General features: G+C 45.4%; 1 protein-coding gene across 3 annotated transcripts in view; it reads right to left on the reverse strand.

Moving 5' to 3' along the window:
- The window catches only part of adgrl1a (adhesion G protein-coupled receptor L1a), a 97,533-nt gene that overhangs the window by 28,596 nt on the left and 46,970 nt on the right, over positions 1 to 21,967 (reverse strand). For 2 of the 3 annotated variants that reach the window (XM_038709924.1, XM_038709923.1), the window contains exons 3-5: positions 12,824 to 13,037; positions 11,495 to 11,604; positions 5,171 to 5,185 (exon numbers count right to left, since the gene is read on the reverse strand). In XM_038709924.1, coding sequence (XP_038565852.1) covers positions 5,171 to 5,185; positions 11,495 to 11,604; positions 12,824 to 13,037 — 339 coding nt within the window. The remainder of the gene's footprint in view (positions 1 to 5,170; positions 5,186 to 11,494; positions 11,605 to 12,823; positions 13,038 to 21,967) is intronic. The other variant, XM_038709925.1, reaches the window with a different exon arrangement.

The following is a 21,967-nucleotide window of genomic DNA, read 5'->3' on the forward strand; positions in this document are numbered from 1 at the left end:
AGCACAGTAAGTTTAGGCATGAATATAGAGCTTTGGAGGAGGCTGGATACTGTACTGAGTCGTGATTGGCTATAATATAGAGGTAGGAGACAGAGAAGAATGCACAATAGCTATCACTGCCCCAAAATAGTTGTTGTCGGCAATACAATTTACTCTCACTACATGGTGCCCACCCTCCAAGCTACTATGTGATTCTGTTCATTACTTCACCTAACCTTCCAGTCCTGTCCTGAATTGGTAGAAGCCTGTATTCTATTGGGTTCATCATCACAATAACACTGCAGCACATCATAGACTAACAGTCTGTCATCCTTTGCCTTCCTGCTCCATGTTTCTCTGTCTTTCCCTCTCTCCCATATGCGCCTGGCCGGCTGCCCATCAGCAAGCCTCGATTTATTCTAATGAACTGGTCATTGGGTGGGCCCGGTGTCAAAGGTGCTCATCAAAGGCCTCCAGGCAGTACACACACAGAATGAGGATACACACACAGGCCAAACAGAAACAGTGGCCTTCACACCCTGCAAACCCAGCCTAGGGGTTCTCCCCAGCCTTCCCAAACGCCTTCCTGTTTACCAGCTCGTTCTGCCTGTCTCCCTCCCTCTCTCTCTCTCTCTCTCTCTCTCTCTCTCTCCTTTCTAACTGTGAAGATTGATTGCAGCAGTGGGAAGCTGGAGCAGCCAAACCCTAGCAGTAGTCTATAGTACAAGAGGCTATTATGACCACAGTATGAATGAGGTATTAGGCTTTAGGCATTAAGCATTAGGCGTAAATCTTGAGATTAGGCATTATCGTCTGGCTAGAGCAGGTTAGCTGGAGAAAGAGCCATCTGGGATTATGTGAGATAGTTAGATTAATAGATTAATTCCTGTTTTGGTGCAAATGGAAATCTTGGAGTCATGTTCATCCAAGTGAAGCCACCAGGCTGCGTAGACACAACACTACTTTGTCATACAAACTAGCCAGATGGCTAATGAAACTTACCTTATCAGGGATTAGGTAACTATCATACTTTAGCGTGCCAATTACTGCCACACACACACACACACAGGGAAATACTGGTCTAATAATTGAAAAAAAAAATCTCCATAGTGCCTTTTCCAAACACAGGTCAGCTGTTACTTATCAATATATGGCTGCAGTATAAAATGATGTGATAAAATGAGTGTCTCTGAGCAATTTGTGATCGACTGGTAAACACAATTAAAAGTGAGCGCTGACAGCTTTAGGCTAAATTTAGACTACTCATTTTGGTTGTCTTCTGCAATCCATGGTGTTTTCATGTTTGATGTGACAGTGTCATGGTGATCGTTAATGTACAACTTTGATGATCTAAACACCCCCTGCCAATGGTTGGCAGCTGTTTCTAAAGCGGTGTCCTTGTGATGTTTGCGTTTTTGTTTTTTTTTTGCTTTTAGCTACAGGGATCTGAGGGCCCAAGCCTTTGCCCAGTCCTCAGTCATGGCCTGCTCACAGGACTGACTGCTGAGAGCATGCTGCTCTAATTGAATCCCACACCTGTTACTGGCAGGTACAGCACATTGACAGCAGGGGGAAGAATAGAGCATGGCATGGTACCCCACGTCCATGTTGGACAGTTAATTAGCTTTAAGGGTTAGTGAATGTGTAGTGAGTCTCCTTATGGTATGTTGATCTCCATTCATCAGTCCATTAGTGTGTGATTCTGTGTCTTACTGATTATTTTTATGTGTGTGTATTTGTATGTGCGTGTATGTGCGCGTGCATGTGTGTGTGTGTGTGTATGCATGCATGTGTGCAGTTCAGAGAGACAGAGAGGCAGAAAGAGCGCGAAGAAGGATGTGAGCGTTTTCTGTGTGTGCAAACAAGAAGAGAGAGAGGAGTGGAGTAAGAGAGAGTAAATAAGTTATTTCCTGTGAAATGAGAATTAGGAGTGAGTTAATCTGCTGAGGAGTGACATATAGTGACAGAGAGAAGAAGAGAGAAATAAGGAAGGAGGAGGGAGGGGCTCCCATTGTGTTTCCGCTTCCTTTTAGACTACAGTGGAGTCAAGTCATGGGAGTAAAAACACAATACAGTACAATCAACCGTGCACAGGCATACACCCTTAGGACGCACACAAACTCACAGACAATGCACACAGGTACACACTTCCCAGACAGTGGAAGAGGCAGGTGTCAAATTGGCACCTTTATCAACCCAAACATTCACCCCAGAGAATACCCTTCACTGAGACCAAAAGCTAGCAATGGCTAGAGATAGTGTCCACTGAAAGCAAAGTCTTATCTGCCTTGGAGTGAAGTTGACACTGAGTGACAGGAAAGTTGGTCGAGACATGGCTGCAGAGGCTACAGGCTGCAGATACAGTAGACGACAGAGGGGATACCTTATACTGACTGACTGAGGCTTGAGCAGAGGGTAACAGTAAGCCTGCATGGCTGTAACATTAGCCTAGCCTAGCCTGCTACCAACTCTTCCCTTTTTCTCTGAATCAGGCACCCCAGAGGTGCTGCCTCTCCATAAAGGACCTGGAACCAGAAGCTGTGATTTAATATTCACGACCACCTGCCTCACTCACTCACCTCTCTGCACTTTGGCTCTAACAGTGCATGACTTCTGCATGTACAGTCAATCCTCACACTCTCCCTGTGTCACTGAATAGGGTGTCCGCACTTCCTCAGCCACATGATTGTGGCTGTGTATGGTGGGTCATTCCTAATGAGGCGATGCCACCTGACTCATCGTCTCTATAGTGACTGCTCTCCTTCTCTTTCTCCATTTGCAGCCATTCTTTGTGTTTTCCTGTCACACGAAGCAGTGGTTTCTCACTCATTCCCTCTCACTTTACCAAATAACAAGTAGAGAGTTGTTTGTGTGAGTGATGGCTCTGTCCTCGTATGTACGCCCACCCCGCCCTCCATGGAAATACTACGATTGTTCACAGTAGTCTAACACTGCTTCCTTTTTTTGCCTCTTTTCCTTTAGAAGCAAACATACTGAAGGTGAGAAAAATATGGCGGACACCTTGGTCCTGTCAGCAGTGATTAAAGAAATACTGTAATGATGTGAGTAGTGTACTCTGCTACACTGTCAGTAAAAAGGGTGAGAAAAGGGACAGAGGCAGTGATGGGAAGAAAGAGAGGCGACTAACGCCAACATAGTCTTAAAATAGCCTAACGGCAGGTAGGTTGACAGATTGTTGGACATTCATTGCACAGGATCTCCTGCATGTGACATCATCACCGCGCTGTGCACGTCATCCCAATCCAAATCTGTCAATCAGCTGATCAATCAGTGAGGATTAATTGTAACAGACACAGGCAAGATACAAGTCTGGAATGTTAATTCAGCCATAAACAGAGAAAGGAAGTGTATTTAGCAGCAGTGGTGGGATGGATTAAGGTGGGTAAGGGCAGGAGTGCAGACAGAGGAAAGGGGTATCATCTTAGTGTTAGTGGGAGGAAGAGTAGTAAATAAAAATAACCAGTTGGGTAAGGCAGAAGCAGGAGGAGGAGGAAGATGGTTTTCTAGCTTGTTATTCCACTGCAAGCAGGGAGAGTGAGCTAAAATGGCTGCTTGCAGTGGGAGAAAAATGTGAGACAATGATCCATGGTAATGAAAAGCCATGGACACGACAACAGACAAAGGGGTCCATAAACCAGTTAATGGCAACCTCTATAGGAGTTAATTCCTCCTACATACTGATCCAGCCATGGGGCCAGACAGGGAAATGGTGGAAGCAGATGTGAGTAGGGGGGTTCAGAGAGAGTTGAGGAGGGTGGGGACCATAGAGAGGGAGTTAAGGCTCATTCGGAATTGGGCACTTATGGTCATGACTCTCACCGTGACCTTGGGTATGGGTCAGGTCTATCTCTCCTCTTTTAGAAGCTAGTGATTGAGGTGCCGGACCATGCTGATTGGGGCTCTTTAGGAGTGCTTGTACTGAGGCCCTGCTGTATCAGAGGGACCATTACAAGAAGCTGGAGCACTCCCTACAGGGGATACACCTCCCACCCCTATCCCCTCACATCTCCTCCCCCTCTGGAGCCTCATTAAACACGTAAGGAACAAGGAGGGATTGACTGATGAGGACTGGTATGGGGGGGTACACGAATTCACAGTGCATGTGCAATAAAGAAAACAGAGATGTGGTAGTGACAAACTGTAGAAAGAGAGGGAGAAGAAAGGAGGAGGCAGAAGAGTGTAAGAGATGCTCGAAAGAGCCTGCAGCTGCTTGTGATGGCCAGATGTGATCTGAGAGATAAACCAATCAGAGAAAGGCGAGAGAAAGAGGACAAGAGAGAGGGAGGATGAGAAACACAACAGAGAAAAATAAGCAGCGATAAGTTGGGAGACAGAGAAAAGGAGTTAAATGGAAGTGTGATTAATTGAAGGAAGAGACAGAATGAGAGAAGGACACTGAAGCACCTGGAAATGGGTTACTGTAAAAATTATACTGAGAGCAACTTTGGCCAGATACTATGTTATCTAAACACAATGTTTTGCTTCGAGATTACAGCAACAACAAACTTTGAATCGGTCCCAAGAAACTAAAAAAAGGGGGAGAGATACAGTAGGGGCAAAAGGAGCTGCTGAGTAATGTAAAGAGGGAGAAGAGATTTTTCTTAGATCTGGAAGAACAAATAAATTGCAGTAGCAAAATGAGTGAAAAAACTGTAGAAATGTAATGAGAAATGTGAAGTGTCAGGTGTACGTGAGGCAACAGTGTAAATAAGAAGATGAAAGGGATGGAAAGACTTGCCAACCATGAGGTGATATGAATGTATGTCTGTAAGTTTAGGCTGAGATGTGCTACTTTGTACAGGAAAGGAATGAAGTTAATCTCTCGTTTATCTCTCATAGATACTGGACTGACCTCCCATGATGCCTTATTGTGTGTCTGTGCGAGTGAGTGTGTGTGCATGCGTGCAGGTCAGGCTGGTGTCATCAGAACCAAGGAGGAAATCTAGAAGGATTTTAGAGTTTTGGTTATAGGTCAAAGAGAGAAAGAAAGAGACGGGCAGAGGAGGCGATTAGAGAACGAGAAAGAAAAGGGAGGGATATCAACATCAAACATGACCACTACACAAGGTGCTGGGTTAGGCAGGGGTATGGGGGGTAGGAGGGGAGACAAGGGAGGAGGAGAAGGTAGGAAGGGGCGAGCTGTGGTTGTTATGTTCATTGTGGTCTTTACCTTTTTGATCCACTTCTATTCAAGCATCGGAAAAAAGGAGAAAGAAGGAGATAGAAAGATAAAAGAGAAAAACAGTAAGGAAGAGAGAGAGAGGGAAAGTAAAGAGAACGAAAGAAAAACAGGTGCAGGAAAAAAGAGAAAATTTAGATTAAATAAAACGCTGTCCTTTCTCTCTCTCTTTTTTTAAAGCAAGTTATCTGTCTGTGTTATGGTTGGCTACTCAGAGAAAGGATGGCTCAAATGGAAAATGAGGAGGGGAAAATGGCCTGACCTGGGTTTAAATCCATTTCCATTTCATTTCAGCTTTATCAATAATCCCCCAACAACACAATCCACCCCCAACCACACACTCTCGACCACACCTCCACCCCTCTTATTGCCACATCCCTCCCTCTCTCCCCTTACACCCACAGTGCAGCTCCAGGAACCTGTTGGAGAGAGAAACCGAGCGAGATCATCTTTGCGCTGCAGTCCTCTTCAGCTGTGGAAGTAAACAAAGTAGACTGGGAAAGGTAGCGAAAGAGATGGGGGGGATGGTATATGGAAAGGTGGCGATGAGAATGTCTCTGTGGCTAGTTGTCTTTGGGGATCATTGAATCCCTCTCTCCTCATCTCTCTCCAAGTACAGTCTGTGTTGACATTAGAGCGGTCCCTTGATCTAAAGAAAGCGGTGCTTTTGTCTTTGCTCAATTTACAGAGTCAGGATGCTCGCAATAGAAGCCAGCAAAAACACTCAACCCATCGACCATCCAATCAATGGGGAGCTGCCGGCTTGCCTGGCCAAGGCTGGCTCATCAAAGAAAAAGAGAACAAACAACAGGGGAAAGGGAGGGCTTGACAGAGTGGAACGCCTCAGAAACACAGAGAGAAACCAAGACACACGGGGGGGGGGGGGGACAAAAGAGAGATGAGAGAAATGTCTACAGCGGGCTCATCACACACAAATCAATAGGTTGGTGTGTAGAGTCACACTAAGGCCTCAGCTGACACGAGCAGGTAAGGCGTAGCTCTATCGACATATATGACGCTGTTTGGTACCTGCTTGTGTCAGCGGGTCTAGGAAGGTCCATGAGCAGCTGGAGACTTAAGGAGAAGCTAGCAAGGATCTCAGCTCCGCCTATTACATTACAGCGCTGGCATGCACCTTTCCTCTACCTTTCCTTCCTTTGCTGAGTCACAAGTGGTGTGCAAGTGGATCGTCATGTCTCGAAAGGCACATTGTGTCAAAAAGCACATGGTTTTGTGGATCCCTGCTGTGAGCGTGATTGCTGTGTATGCGTTGCGGGAAGTCTGATGTCCCCGGAGGGCCCTGCGAAATTGTCATGACACCTTGCAGGGTTGCTTGTAAAAAAAGAAAAAAGGTGAGAGAGAGCAAGGGAGAGAGGGGGATGTAAAGAGACAAATAGCGAGCAAAATAAAAAGGAAAAAGGGAGTGTTAGCAGCAGTTGCCTGATCAGTGTGGGGGATGGCCTTGCATCTTGGCAGCGGTACAGCAGAGGCAGCATCAGTATCAGCAGCAACACTGATCATTTATCATCTTGTGCCAAGATCAAACTGGACAAACAACCTCCATGAAGACCTGGGGAATGGTAGCCATTTTTCGCCTACAGGGGTAAACATGGCAAAGCTATGAATACCAGTCCTGTGAAGCTGGGGCAGGAGGCAAGAAAGCATTACATCCTCGCCACCAACTGCGAGTGCAGTCATTAGCACCAAGGTTCAAGGCTCCAAGGAGACACTGACCACAGAGCATCCAGAGCTTTCATCCTCACTGAAACAACTGCAAGGGGGTCCATGGGGACAGCAGAATTCAGCAGAGCCCGAACATATGGAGCTTTTCGTAGACAACTACTGACAGAAGAACTTGTCCGCTTCTTGCAAGTGTGAGGTTACAGTCTCACCTCAAAAGATGGTATACCAAATGATAAATGATGTGTGTGATGAACAGCAGTGGCATGAAGCAAGAGAGAGAGAGAGAGGAAGAAAAAAAGGAATTCTTCTTGCTGCAGAAAGGGATAGAGGAATAGAATAGGTTGAATACTTCTGTTGAATCCATTTCGTCCGCTCTTGGTTGTCCTGAAAAATAGACAGTAAGCACATACACATACAAGATCATCACACGAAACTAAGGACACACACACAAACACAGAGAAAAGAGACAGAAACTCATCAAACTCTCCTCACAGTGAACAGGAGGTTAGTTTAAGGCCACCTTGGCTGTTTGTCTGATTCATTCAGCATTTCTCTTTTAGGGCCCTTTTGAGAAATAAGCCACTGCCCTCTCTCCCCTTAATCACTCTGCTCAGCGCTCTCTGCAAACCTATCAATTACTCCCACACTAATGAGTACAGCGAGAAACACACACTCTCAAATATACACACACAGATACATACACATTGTTGGAGTACTGCAGGACAACGTACGCTCCTCTGTCTCTTTCACAATGCTGAGATAGTGTGTTCTCTCCAGCTTCTTCCATCCTGTCCATTTTCTACTTCTCTCACTTTACATTTTTCACATTAAAGAGCCATCCCTTTCCACGGCCTGAGCAAAACCTCCTGCTTCTCATTCACAAAACATTTATGAGCCCCTATACATATTAATAGAATTTCATTTTCAGCTACATCAAAGTGTTTCCTCTCCCCTGAAAACTTGTCATATTACAATGCCATTATTACTTCTACTGACAAACTCTTTCCAACAAGTCAACTATCATTTCTTGTGGCTTTGTGTCCAAAAAGCGACTTATCGTAATGAATAGGCAGGGCTGAATACATCTGTGGGGAAGAATCAATTTTATAGAGTGAAACAGTGGCAGAGCCACAAAACATGAACATTAAAGTGGAGAATATGGAGTTACCTAAGAATTTCTGCAGAATCTCTACTGTATAGTCTGAGTAGGCGTTTTTAAAGTCAGTTCTTCGGCTACCTGCACTGTGCATATTAACAAGATAAATAACAACTGATGAAATAGCAGAGGCACTAGGTCTAATGGCTCTGGCATGGCTAGCATGGATGTCCCAAATAGAGAGCATTAGCAGTCAATAATGATGTTGCACTGTGTCCTAGAGGAGGACGGGGGACAGGTAGAGTTCTCTCGTGGGGTAGATTTACTTTGACTCAGTGTACATCTGTGTTAAGATTGCACTATAGGGTTTCCACTGCAGTAAATACACGGTGCAGCTGTGTGCATAGATCTGTGATGTCTTAATGGAATCCAGCAGTCTACAGCAGGCTGTGACAGTGCAAAATGAGAGTTCAGTTGAACCGTTTTGTCTTGCTCTGTTCCGGCTGGCAAAAACAATGCAATGTGGCAGGGAGGCCTCTCAGGGCTTTTTGGCTCGATGAGATATGATTTGACTTGTTGGCGGATGTTGTATTTTGCCAAGGCGATCCTACGCTCAGCAGCACACACACACGTTCCGGACACTTGTTTGAGCTCAGCCGACAGAGGTGTGTGTGTGTGTCAGCTCGGCTCTGGCTGTCACCTCGCCGTTTCAGGTGACTGGTAACATGGCGCCTCTGTGACACACACATAGAGGACCCTGTCAGACACAAGCATCACACACAGCCACCAACATTGCTGCACACCATCTCAGCTACTGTGACACACAACCTTTACGTATTATCTCTCAATTATTCACATTTTTGTAGAGACAACCAATGAAAAACACACATCAGCCTTGGATGATGCCACAGTTCCCACCGTTCCCAGCCAGACGTGAACGATGGGGCATTACCAGAGCGATTAGCAGCAGCAAATTCAATTAATCTTGACAAATCTCTGCTGAGGCAGAACTGAAGAGAGCAAAGCGCCCCCTCTCCTGGTAATTAAAAGTGGCCGAATTGAGTGGCGTGTGGTGCGACGGTGACTAGGTTTTGGGATGAACAGTTCCAGCTCTGAGTCTAAATGTGTCAGGTCGTATTTACTTTGTCAAGTGAGCACAAACACGTAGAGCAGCCCGCAGCATAGGTCATGTGCATGAGCGTGCATGCATACTTGTTTCTATTTCTGTGTATGTGTGTGAGTGAGTGAGTATAGCATGGTCATGTTTCTCCAGCGGAGGAGAGTGGCAGAGGACAGGGGTAATTGGCAGGACTTTTCATCATTGAGGGATCAGCTTCCAATTTTCTAAGCTGTACCGTACTTCAGACGCAATCAACAAAGTTTTTTCCCAAACACGGGGAGGAAAAATGCAAGTCAGCAGCTATTTAATCATCCCTTTGATTGCCTTGCGGAGAGAGAACGAGCTCCCTTGTGCAGTCAGAGGGAAGGTAAGGTTAAAATGCATGAAAAGAAGAAGGCATGTACAACGAAGCAATGCTACCATTACCCTCTATAGACAATACAATACAGAACACCAAGCTGCAGTAGTGAACTACCAGAGGACTAACAAACAAAATCATACACCTGGAGAGTGTCAATCTGACCACAGCAACATTGACTGAAAGACAGGTGAGCAGAAGGCAGAAGAGACTTGAGAAGAACACTTGCTGCCACTAGGAAACCTGTGAGGAAAATATTCACACCAGAGAATAATCTCCAATGGCAAGAAACCCAGCTAACTTCTTCTTATCTGTGACTGTGGCTGCAACTTGACTCACCAAAGTCTCTCAAAAGGTAAAGTGAGGGCACAAAAGCACTGAGCAGAGGAAGGGCAAAGATTGAAAGAGGTGCTTGGAAGTCCCTGAGTTTATCCAAGCCTCTCTGTTAAAGCTGGATGGCTGGATATTTGAATATTTGTCCCATCTGTAAAAGAAAAAAACAACAGAGACAGCAGAAGAGACAGAATAGAATGATAAGCTACTGTGGCTGATTGATGGACAGAGTAAAAATAGAAGAAGAATGAGAGAAATGGTGCAATGGATGCAGATTAAAGACCTTTGAGTGTAAAGTATATGGGAGGTGAAAGAGAGAAAAGCAGAATAAAGAAAGAGACATGAAAAGCTTTGATATTGACTGCGAGAGATAATAAGCTAAGGGAGGATGAGATCCTGGCAATAAGAAGGAAGAAGGAGAAGAAGAGGAAGAAGAAAGCAAAGCAGGTTAGCTGCTTGTCAGCGACTGGAACCCGCGGCTCGCCACAACATCTTTTCCTGAGGAAAAAGCAGAGAGAATCACCCTACAACCCCACCCTGATCAATCAGACAGCTCCAACACCCCAAAAATACCCATGTCCCCTAGTTTCTCACCACCCCAACACCCTCAATTATCCTTCCACCCCTTTGTGCACCCCAATTCTGCTTCTGCCCGGTGGAGGGGAGCGCAACTGCCCCTCCCCTCCAGCCAGGTGTTCCTGCGCAGTGAGGGGATCAATGCTGGGAGTAATAATACATGAGAGGGCATAGGGGAGACTGAGCAGAGATTTTCACATGAACGAGGATCAACACAACACCATATAATCCTTTCTGTGTCCGCTCCTTTGGCTGTGTGAGTGTGCTCTTGTTTGAGTGTGCATGCTTGCTCAGGGGAGGAAGAGTCAGAGGGAGAGAGAAAGAGAGCAACTGTGTGTCCCCCTTTCGCAAGTGTGAGGTAGACTTGTGCGTGTATGCGTGCGTATGTGCAGGCATGTGTGTATGTCACACCTGCCACAGAGCTCTGAGCAGGGCCGCGAGGAAATCAGCCGTTACCATGGGGACATTAAAATGTGTGGCGCTCCAGGTCATGTCGTCTAAAATAAGCCCTTTGCTGTTTGTGTTAACATTCCTATTGTGAGGTACGGCATACAGACGCCCCCTGCCTCCTAGTCTGACTGTGCCCAATTTTAATTTTTATTAGAAATCAGAGGGACAGCAAAGGTGTTTGGCACCAGATAAAGGCAGCAGCATGCCCCTGGGTCAATCAGTGTGTGAGTGTGGGGCAGTGTGTGTTATACTGCTGTGATCGCCAATAAGGGCTGACCCCACCTTTGCAGTGGGTGTGTGCAAAGTGCTTATCGGACCCTATGTTTGTGGAGCACCTTCCCCCATGTGAAAATCCCTCTCAGCTACTGGTGCTTCGCTCTGTCGATGAAGAAAAAAGGTTTAGCGCTCTGGTGAGGTGACTGTGTGCATGTGTGTTGTGTCTGTGCACTGTAAGTGTATGAGAGAGACAGAGAGAGAGAGAGAAAGCAGGTGAGGATGACTGTCTGTCTTGTTTTGTTTGTGTTGAAAAAAGCCAGAGAGAGCAAATGTGCACGTGTAAGTGTGAGAATGTCATTTGCTGAGGGGTTTTGGGGGTCGAAGAAGGGGTAGGAGGTTTAGGTGGGGGGGTAAAGGGAGGGATGGGTGGGGCGGTGAATGGGGCCGGCAGGTGGGAGTGGATGACAGGGTCTCGGTACTCACTGTAGGGGACGCACTCGTACTGGATCTCCAGGTACTTGTAGGTCCCTGGGCAGGGGTCTGGGAACACGTCCGACCCAGCTACCACCACACACTGGGTGCGGTTATTACACCTGCAAGAAGAGACAGATGGGAAAAACATGGGAGAAAAGAGAAAGGAGGGAGGAAGTAAGAGATAAAAAAAATGACGACTGCCATTGTAAGAAAGACAAATCGGAGTGGGTACAAAAAAAACATCTTCAGGCTCTCAAAGATGGAGACAACGGTGGGGAAGGGAGTAATTTCACACTAGACTAGATCATGTGACAGCTGCACCCAAAGGGAGGTGGGAAACAGAGGGAGGGAGAGAGGACGAGAGGGGGAAAAGGAGTAGGATGAAGGGTAGAGAGAAGGAAGGAGGGAGGGAAGAGACAGAGAGAGGGCGAGTGACGTAAGAGGCTCCTCTCCTGGGGGATTGTGAGTGGGAGCAATTAGAGGTGAGAGAACAGGGAAGGACGAGGGGGGCTAAGGCAAATACTCTAAACCACACGCACAGGGAAAACATTCATATGCACATAATATCTACAACTAAACCGTATCTCTGCATGCTTTCTCACGTATGCACATGCCGAAAAAGACACACACACACACACACACACACACACACAACACACACGGAAGAAAAGATGCACATCCACACACATGTACTCACTCATTCTCATCACATAATCCATCTCTATCCAGCTTTTAGTATTTCTCCCCTGTGCTGTCTCTCACTCCCTCCATATTTCAAATCTATGCTGAACTCACTCTGTCATCCTATCATTTCCAGGAGTCTCTCTTTTTCCTTTACCCCCTCAATTCTCTCTTTCACCCTGTTGCCACTTCCCTCCCTCCCTCGCTCTGTCCCCAAGCTAGTACCCTGTGCCTCCATTACATGCGTGATGGATAGCTGGTAGAGGGCTTCCATTGATCTGAGCTCAGAGGAAGCAGATGCTGAGCGCAAGCGCAGAGAGCAGCTGTAGGAAGCCCTACAAACACTCTACAACAATCCAAAATATACACATTCACATACACACACACACACACACACACACACTCATGCACATACACACAAATAAACACAGACACAAATACGGCACACACATGCACGACTCTCCAAGATGCAGTGGTGATCTGTACAGAACAAGGATGCTGACTTCAGTATTTCACACAAGATATCAACACTTCAGGAGGAAAAGCAAGAAATTCTGGACAAATTATGTTGTGGAATAGTATCTTGTTTCCTCTGCCAATAACAGGCTGTGTCTCTGTACAAACACATAAAGAAGACCCAAACAGATCAATAGTTACCTCTGTGACATTATCTTGAAGGCGTCGGGCAGGTAGCACTGCACATTCTCCATCTGGAAGGGGTCTGCATCACAGATCTTGTCATCGGTGCGGCCATAGTTGGCCGTCTCAATCATGATGACATCACTTCCAGGGCAGCGCAGCTCTATCGGGTAGCCCTCACAAGCCAGCTCTCTACGCATCAAGCCGAAGGGCATCATTGACCGGCTCAGAGCTAGAGTGGAAAGAGGGAGAGAGGTAACGTTATTGATAATTCAATGAACCTTAATACTTTTAGGAGGCACTTTATTATTCGACTACATTGTAAATACGATGTGTAGTATTTGACAAGAGCAGGCGGAATGAAAGTGGTTCCTATTGTACTCATGTAAAACACAAATTAGCTATTATCGATTCGCCTTCACTGAACAGTAATATTTCGGTTCTGTTGATGCACAGCCTGGCAATCCAGTTTTCACGGTGGAACAACACAGATCACATATTGGAATGAAGGATGTGCAGTCATAGCAGCTTCTCCAAGATATTGCACCACTTGTGAAACAAACTGTGAGAGTTTCAAATGTTAACAAACTCCTACACAAAGCCAGGCAGCAGCTTATCATACCCATCAACCCACCACAGGAGAAGTGTGTGTCCTTCCCATAGGTCCTTTCCAGCATCTTTTAGTCTATTCCACCTCAACAAGGTGCCAGAGCAGCACCTTCAGATTCACTCTGAATAAGAGAGGAAGTGACACTCGAACAAGCAAAAAACACCTTCGCCTCTGGTGTGTACACCATTTGCACACCCACTAGTGCTAATAAGCCATCTGAGCAGCATGTGAATGTACTGCTGTGACCAGCAGTGGAGCTCTGTGTGGAGAAGGGTCAGCAGGGACATCACGGTACTCAGGGTTAATCGCTGAGCCAGGCTGAGAAGCATGAAAGAGGCCTGCAAAGAGGCACTGAGAGAGACACTCGCTGTCTCTCCAGCTCTCTCCATAACTGCATACCTTTCCAGTTGCCTCTACACTCACCTCACACACACACAACAAAATAACAAAATGGCTGCCGGCTTCCTTTATAGCACAGGTGGAGGCAGGGGCACAGAAACAGAATAGAAGTAGAGGCAGAGTGAGTGATCTGGCAGTGAAGTTCTCTGCAGCGCTGAAGGACAATTTCTCTGTGCCAACACTCCTGCCAGTGACTGTGAGAGCTGCTGACCATGGTCCTGAAATGACAAAACTTCTTTTGGGAAAATAATAATGTTGGAGCTGCATCAGACGCTGGTAGGTGCGGAGCTGTCCACTGTCCTGAAGGAGTGGAGGGCTTTAATCGAGTTCTCCCCTGCATTGTCAGTAGGGAGGACATGGCACATATTAAGCCAATGGTGGGCATACTGTCAAATCTAAACAGACCAGTGCTAGAGCCACTTAAGCAGGCTGGAATTTAGAAGTCCTTTATAAACTGAGGCTCTCACAGCACAGCATTCCCCCCTGCCAGACAAGCTCAGCAGCAGATGAGGACACTGAGTCAGCCCCTCTCCCCCACTTCTGTTAGTGCTGAAACACACAGAGCAGGGCTGACACTGAGCTAGGACTGCTTAGGTTTCAGCCGCTGTCCATTCAGGAGGACTGCCCATCTAGGTCAATGTCAATGTCAGTCATACCAGACATGCTCTGCAGTGGTGCGCTACATGATTCACTGCCATCGGACTTGCTCATATTTCTAAATGCCACACATTTATGCAGCAGGGACTTGAGTTCAGTTGTGTAACTAACGCCATTAAGGCTGAATGACTAGCACAGACAGACTTCAAATCTTTTATGCCTCGCCAGCATGCAGTGCCAGTGCCAAATCACAAAGGCCTAGATGCAAAAGCGCATACTAATTAAAGCACACGGAGATGCAAACAGCAGGCGAGGCCAGACAAACAAATCCACACACAAATGCACAAACCCACACATGCAAATGAGCACAAACGCAGATGTACTGGTCAGATGAATGTGCACATTCAAGTACACACATACTTGCATGCATGCATTCACACACACACACACACACACACACACACACACACACACACACACACACACACACAGAGTCCTGGTGTCACAGTGGGAATGCATTGTGTCAGTGTGTGGTCTTAACTACCCTGTGGTGTAAGTACACATCAGTGTACAGCTGGCCAGTGATTAGAACCACACAGTTAGCCAAGTGGAGAGTAAAACTGAAGGGGGCCACCAGGAGTGATCACACTCAGTCCACTTAACACTGTAGACCAACACAACAGGAACATTAGCCTCTATGAGAGGGTCAGACCACACGTTTAACATACTTTACACACTTTATATGGCAAATATTTCTGGCTATTCAGGGTCATCTGCCACACCTCTGAGTGCTAATACAAATAGCTACAGGTTGAAGGGTTCAGCTCTTGGGCAAAAAAGCCCGACAAGCAGTTAATTCAATTTCTTGGCTTTTGGTTGAATGGTTGCATTGGTTAGAACTAGGCTGGTTTGACAGTTCCAAATAAATGCAGACTTATTTGATCGATAACTACTAATACTTCTGCTGATCAGCTCATGTTTGTGCAGATGATTTCAGCTTGTTGTTATGTTTAGTATATCACCTGTAGCTTGCTGACTAGATAGTGACATGCCAAGTGTTTATTTAGTCAAACTGAGCTAACTCTTATCAAGATTTGTTTTGGAGTAAAGACTAAAAGAAAATACAATGAGACTATTTAATCACTATTAGGTAAACTTGGGAAAAGCAATTCACCAGTTCAATTTTTTACGCAGAATGTGATGTATGCACCTATATTCCTTATCTGTTCCAGGTATTTCTTTTACAGTTTACAGTGTATATATATATATAGCCATAATTGAGCACAGCAATTACTGTGCCAGTACACTTCAATGGTGACAGTAACCATGATAACTAGCCTATTTCCGATAACACTGCAATTATCCACTTCTGCCATATTGTATGGTATTTCAGACCTACATTATTTCACACCCACTGTTTGGCAAGTTCCAGGTTCAAGGCGGAGTTCACCATGTAAAGCAGGATGCAACTTACATACCGATAACGCAGAGATTTTTGAATGGCGTATTCACAGACAAGTGTGGAATTTAACTTCAGAGATTCAGTGTTTGTGTGTGTGTGTGTGTGTGTGTGTGTGTTTGTGTATGAGAGAGAGCGAGAGAGAGAGAGAGAGAGAGTATGTGTATGTGGTTGTGTGCCAGCCAGATGGCCTGAGGCCTAGCTGGAGCTGTGGCTGGCTCTGAGCTGAGCTGAGATGAGATGAGCAGAGGATAAGCTTGGACTGGCCATGGGCTACGATTGTCCTTCACTCTGCAGGAATCCATTAAGGTTTCAGGGTCTCTTCAGCCAACACACACACAAACGCACGCCCATACACACGTGGCCATTTAGTCCTGCCTGTCAAGCTCATAATAGCTGGATGACAAAGTGTCTTTCTCAGCAGCAGCCATATGTATAGGTGGATTTAATCCCTCACAGTGAGACTATGACTCATCTCCCGTGGTATATAAAACTGTGTTAATATCTGTCATCCAGAAGAGATGGTTACCAATTGTCACACATACTGATGATGATATGAGCCAATTCGATAATTATACGAGCTGATTTGCATGGATGTGGCGGTGTGCAAGAGACAGAGATCTCTCTCTCTCACACACACACACACACAAACACAATGGACATGGGCCTGGTGTCACTCCAGGGCAGCTGGTGTGAGGGGCTGAATTGGTTGGCTTCATAATAGAAACTCCATACAAATTAAGTGCAAGAGAGAGAACTGATTGGATTTGACTCATTATCCTCACACTGTAATTAAAGCCTGAGGGTGGATAGATGCTTGGACCCTCAGACAAGAACAAAATTTTGCAAAAGCGAAGCTAGTCTTTGCACATACTCATTCCTTCTCTACCATTATGAGTCTCTACATCTATTCTCACTCAACATCACTTGGAGACGAGCAGCCGTGACCTGCAATCAAGAGTCATGACCAACAGTTAAGAAAAGTTAGAAGAAATCTGGTCTATTATAAATCTGGTTCGTTATATCAAGACCAACTCAGAGAGACTACATTTAGAATTCTGAAAAGTTCACAGTATGAATAGACAAAGATTTCTCTTCATTGAAACACTACCAAAAACTTTCCATCATCAGTGGCATGCTTTTAAACAGAAAAGCACTTTGATTGCAACGTCTCTGACAATTTGACCTTGGACTGTGTTCTCACAGATGCTCTATAGTGTGTTTTCCCAGAAATAATTGAGTGAGCAGATCTGCCCTTGCAGGTAGCCAGAGACTGTAATAGTGCCTTTGCATTTGAGTCACAATAGGAGATCATACTTGTGGAGCTCTGTGGCCCTAAGGCTGACTTGTTAGCTGGATGGCTGACTGTCTTTCAGGGGCCAAAATGTGATCAGCCCCTCTTAGCCCCTCTGTCTGTTCCAGCAGTCATCTCCTAATGCTACTCATTAGCATAGCACTGAAGCAGAGAACATTCTCGCCACGCAGTATTGGTAGTTGAAAAACTGGGCATGCTGCTGATGAGGTGGGATTCTTGTCATATCACTGGCTTTAAAATTAGCTTTAAGTGGCACTAAGGCTAATAGGTGAGTATGCTCTTTTAGCCCAGATATTGCAAGGGAATATTTAAAGTACACTACATCTACATATGCCCTCCAATTCAGCTCTGACCAAAAGAGCTAACTCTCTCGTGATTTTCAGGTTAGTTCCTTAGTAAAGCTGGCGGAGAAGAACAAGTAATTTTACAGTCATTGGACAGGACTAAGAGGTCTCAGTGATGGGAATCCCTCTCTAGCAGAGAATCATCCTGACCAATTTCTCCAGTACTTTATCAACTTAGCGCTGTATCTTAGCGACTCACTTAGCACAGCGAGTTAGCGTAATGACTCACTGGAGCATGGCCTGTCACCACAGACAAGCTGAGGCAGAACTGTCAAATCCAGGCAGCCTTCAAGCTGAGGAGTTGTGACAAAGTGACATCCTGAGACAAACCTAAAGGCCTAACATGAGGGTGCAGGAGGTGGGGGCTGCTTGTGGGACAGGGGGTAACATTGGCCTCAAAGCTAGGATGCTATCTCATCTCCTCTAACTCCTCCGCTTGTCAGGCGAAGGAGACAGAGGAGATGAGATGAGGAGCGACTGTATGGGGAGTCACCAGCCGTGCTATAAGGTCAGAACACAAAGCAGCGCCAAAATGACACACATCCACTGTGATGGAGTCGAGTCAAGCTAACACACAGGGAGGAAGAAATGGAATGGCAGAGCAAATTAGATGGGGTAACAATAGAAAAAGATAGAAACCATCAAACTAGATGCTGGCAAAAGATGAACATGACGACCGTTCTTTGTGGAGGCACAAGGTCACTTACATAAAAGGAGTGAGGCAGACATATTTGTGGGAGAGAGGACCTCCTTTTGTTCGGCTACACTCAAACAACCTTTCTCCTCAGCAGCCCAGTCCTCGAACTGAACTGAATTACAGCACAGCCCATAACATTACATCATTTATAAGAGAATTAAAAGCGCCCCCTGGAAATGGGATACATACACCCTCATACTCATGCATCTGCCATGATGCACACACACACACACACGCACACAAACCAAAATTCTTGCATGCAGACACACAAGCTCTAACCCTCATCCATCCTCAACCTCGAGAACTCTCAGTGTGTGTTGACAAACTTTGCTGCGGGGGGAACTAGCAGGCATGGCAGAGAGATTAAGACAGGCGGTTAAAAAGTCACTGAGACACAGAGCAACACACACACACACACACACACACCCACACACAAACTTGAGGAGGGAGGCGAGACGGGACGTGCTCATACTGTCAAACCACTTCATTGCTGGTCCTGGCGCCTAATTATGCAATAAAAGTGCCTCAGTGGGGGGAAACGAAATAGCCCCCCCAAAAGAAATCAGCATGCCTAAAAAGTAGGAAATTCATTCGGTGTAAAATATCCTTCATCTCCCCAGGGATGGGAGCTGTGCTGCAGGCCCAACACAACTCTATTCTGTTGTCTGCTTACACAAGAGGCAGGCCAGCAGACAGTGAGTCAGACCTAGATTCATATAAACATTGTGGTGGAGTAAAACTGCAGGTGATGTAGGGAAACAGCCACAGGGACGAGGGGAAAATGGAGCAGAGACAATGAAGCTGAGAGAGGAAAGTGAGAAAGGTGGTAAGAGACTGAAGATAAAGTGTTAAGAAAAAGGAGGAAGAGTGACAGATAAGGTGTGGGGGAGAGAGGGGGAGACGGAGTGACTATCATGCAAGGCCTGCTGTCAGAAAGATGTGTGCATTTGGAAGAGTTGCGAGTCGCATCCAGAGACTTGTTAGGAAAGATGAGTGTCAAAGCCCTGCCCTGCCGCTGCATTAGACACTTAATTAACCTCCTTATACGCTAAGCCAAAGGCTTGAGCGTGTATACAGAGTGTATGCCTGTGTGTATTTTTACTGTGCACCAGCTGATCAATCTGTTTGCAAATATTTATTAAGTAGCTACAGTGTGTAGGATTTCAGGTGCTCCTGTACATTTATGTTTTAAATGAATTAATTAAAAATGGATTTGTCTATAAAATACTACAGAATCCCTCTTATCCTTGCATGCCATCATGCATCTGCAGTGCAATGAACATATACTATATGTTTCCTCCTTTCCTTCTTTGTGTTTTTTCTTTTTCACCTCAGCACCATCCCTCAATCCCTCATCCAATTTAATCCACCCGGAAACTCTCATTTACCCTCCCCACCAGTCCTCTTCACCCTCTCCTTGTTCCCTCCATGTCTTTATTCCTTCCTTGTCCTGACCCTTCACCTCCAGTTTTCCCGTCTTTCCTGCGCATCCCTTTGTCCTCCTTTATCCCCTCTCACAGTTTTACGAGCCTCTCCACTCATTTATCCTGCAAATTTCTCTCTCTTCCCCTCTCTACTCTCTCTGCCCTTGGCTGCCAGCAGTAAGCTGCTGTTGGTAATTATCAATCTGCAGTCCACAAAACACAACAAGCAAATGCACACATTCTCGAGCATGCGACATGCTTGACACATAAACACCAGCAATCATGCACACACTCACGAACCAGAACTTCCGGACACACACACACATACACAGTCCTTCACGGCAACAAAGCCTCAACGTTACGCAGCTAGGCCCTGAGAGAAAAGAGGCAGCTATCACACGACTGCACAAACTGGAACACAATCCCCAATCCTTTATGTAGGAGCTTGTTTGTGGTACACAAATCAATGTACACAAACTAACATACCCCGATGCAAAAAAAATACAAGCAAACACACAAACAAAATGGGCACACAGGCACAAAAACAAACGTACACCAACACTGTGAACCAATGAATAAACAAAAAAACACAGCCCCTGTATACAGGCGCAGGCACATGAGAGTGACATACGTCATCTTCAAAGGAAGGTTTGAAAGAACACACCGCCACGCCACCCCAGCCTCTCCCTCCTTCTCCTGCCCGCCCCTGACTACCAATATATGTTCAAAGGCCATCCATTAACCTTTCACTCACACAGGCCTCTCTGTGATCTACTGTTCTTAGCCAAGGACTTTGAAGAGCACAGCAACCCCCAGCACCCGGGAGGGAGCAAGGGAGGCAGCAAACGAGAGACGAGAGAAAGACAGAAACAGGCAAAAGAGAGTGAAAGGGAAAAGGAGGGGATGACAATGACAAGAGATGTGGGCTGTTAACAGAGTAAGGAAAGGAAAACAGAGTCGGGGGGTGGTGATACTTTAGGAGGGAGGCTGTATAGAATGTGGGGTATGATGATGGGCAGAAAAGGAAGGAGGTGAAAGAGAAGATATGTTGGGGAGGATGGAAAAAGGAGGAGAGAAGGAAAATGGCACTTTCATTTCAGATAGAATAGGAAGAGGGTCCAAGAGAGAGAATGAAGGATAGTAAAAAGAGGGGTGTTGGGGGAAGGACATCATGATGCAGACAGAGGGAGTAATAGCTGAGGTGCTAGGGGAGAGAAGGCGGAGAGATTGGATGAAAATGAGTGGTAAGTGTTAGGAGTGAGAGAAGTGAGAAGCACTGACTATTGCTAATAAGATAGGGAGGCAACAAAAGCTTGAAAACACACAAAAGAGGCAAAGAGAGAGAAATGGGAAAAAAGGCTTTACAGCAGTTCTTTATTGCAAAATCCAGATGATGCGCAGTTTTATTCACAAGCCACTAGATTAGCAATTAGTGTCAGTGAAGCCTGTGGATTTCAGCTTTATGGCAGAGAAAAACATGGTTAAACATATTCAAAAGTAATTTTCAGACTAAATCATAGAATTTACTTGTCTTTATCAACATATGCAAAACTAGCTGGCTCTGATGGCCTTGGTCTATAAAACAAAAAGGTATTAGAAAATTGGAAATGTCAGTTATCTGTAAGTTCTGGCATAAGTCATCTGTCTGTCTATGATTCTGCAACTGATACGTATGTCAAAGGAAACTGGGTCATTTGTAGCAATACAGGGTTGTACTGTTGTATTTGGTTAAAAAATACTTTCCAGAAAACTTCCCAATTAATTTAACACATGATTAATGATTAATTCAACACAACCTTAATAGCAGCAGATGCAGTAGGTAGGAGCGATGAGAAGAGAGGGAGCCTGCCGGGTTATAACGTTTACCTCATTGACTTGTTTGAAGCACTTATTCTAGTGTCAACTGATTATGATCAGCTAATACCATGCACCAATATGCTCAGGTATTCAGACCTGTCTGATAGCTGCAGAAGTAAAGAGTTAAGAGTTTACAAAACACTCATTAAAGCAATGCAATATGCTGTTCAGAAAATTATACAACAACAAGAAGCAAAGTGCACATAGCAAGGTTAGCGGCACTGCCGCTTTATTGCCTCCTCTCTGAATATTATTGCTACAAGCTTGTCAGAGAATCAATTCTTATGAATTAGTGAGTAGGTTGCAGTTCTGAAATTATCGTTTTAATATTATAGTATTGCAGGACTGAAAGTCAACTCTTTCTGTGCAAAAATGTAATATTGGATGTGGTTTTCAGGTCAAGTCTGTTTTAAGATCTTCACTCAGAATTTTAAATCTAGGGTTGAGCAACACTTATACC

This window comes from Micropterus salmoides, unplaced genomic scaffold (assembly GCF_014851395.1).
Source record: "Micropterus salmoides isolate LMB-PRFRI ecotype aquatic unplaced genomic scaffold, ASM1485139v1 Ms_hic_scaffold_10, whole genome shotgun sequence".
NCBI classification, from domain to species: domain Eukaryota; kingdom Metazoa; phylum Chordata; class Actinopteri; order Centrarchiformes; family Centrarchidae; genus Micropterus; species Micropterus salmoides.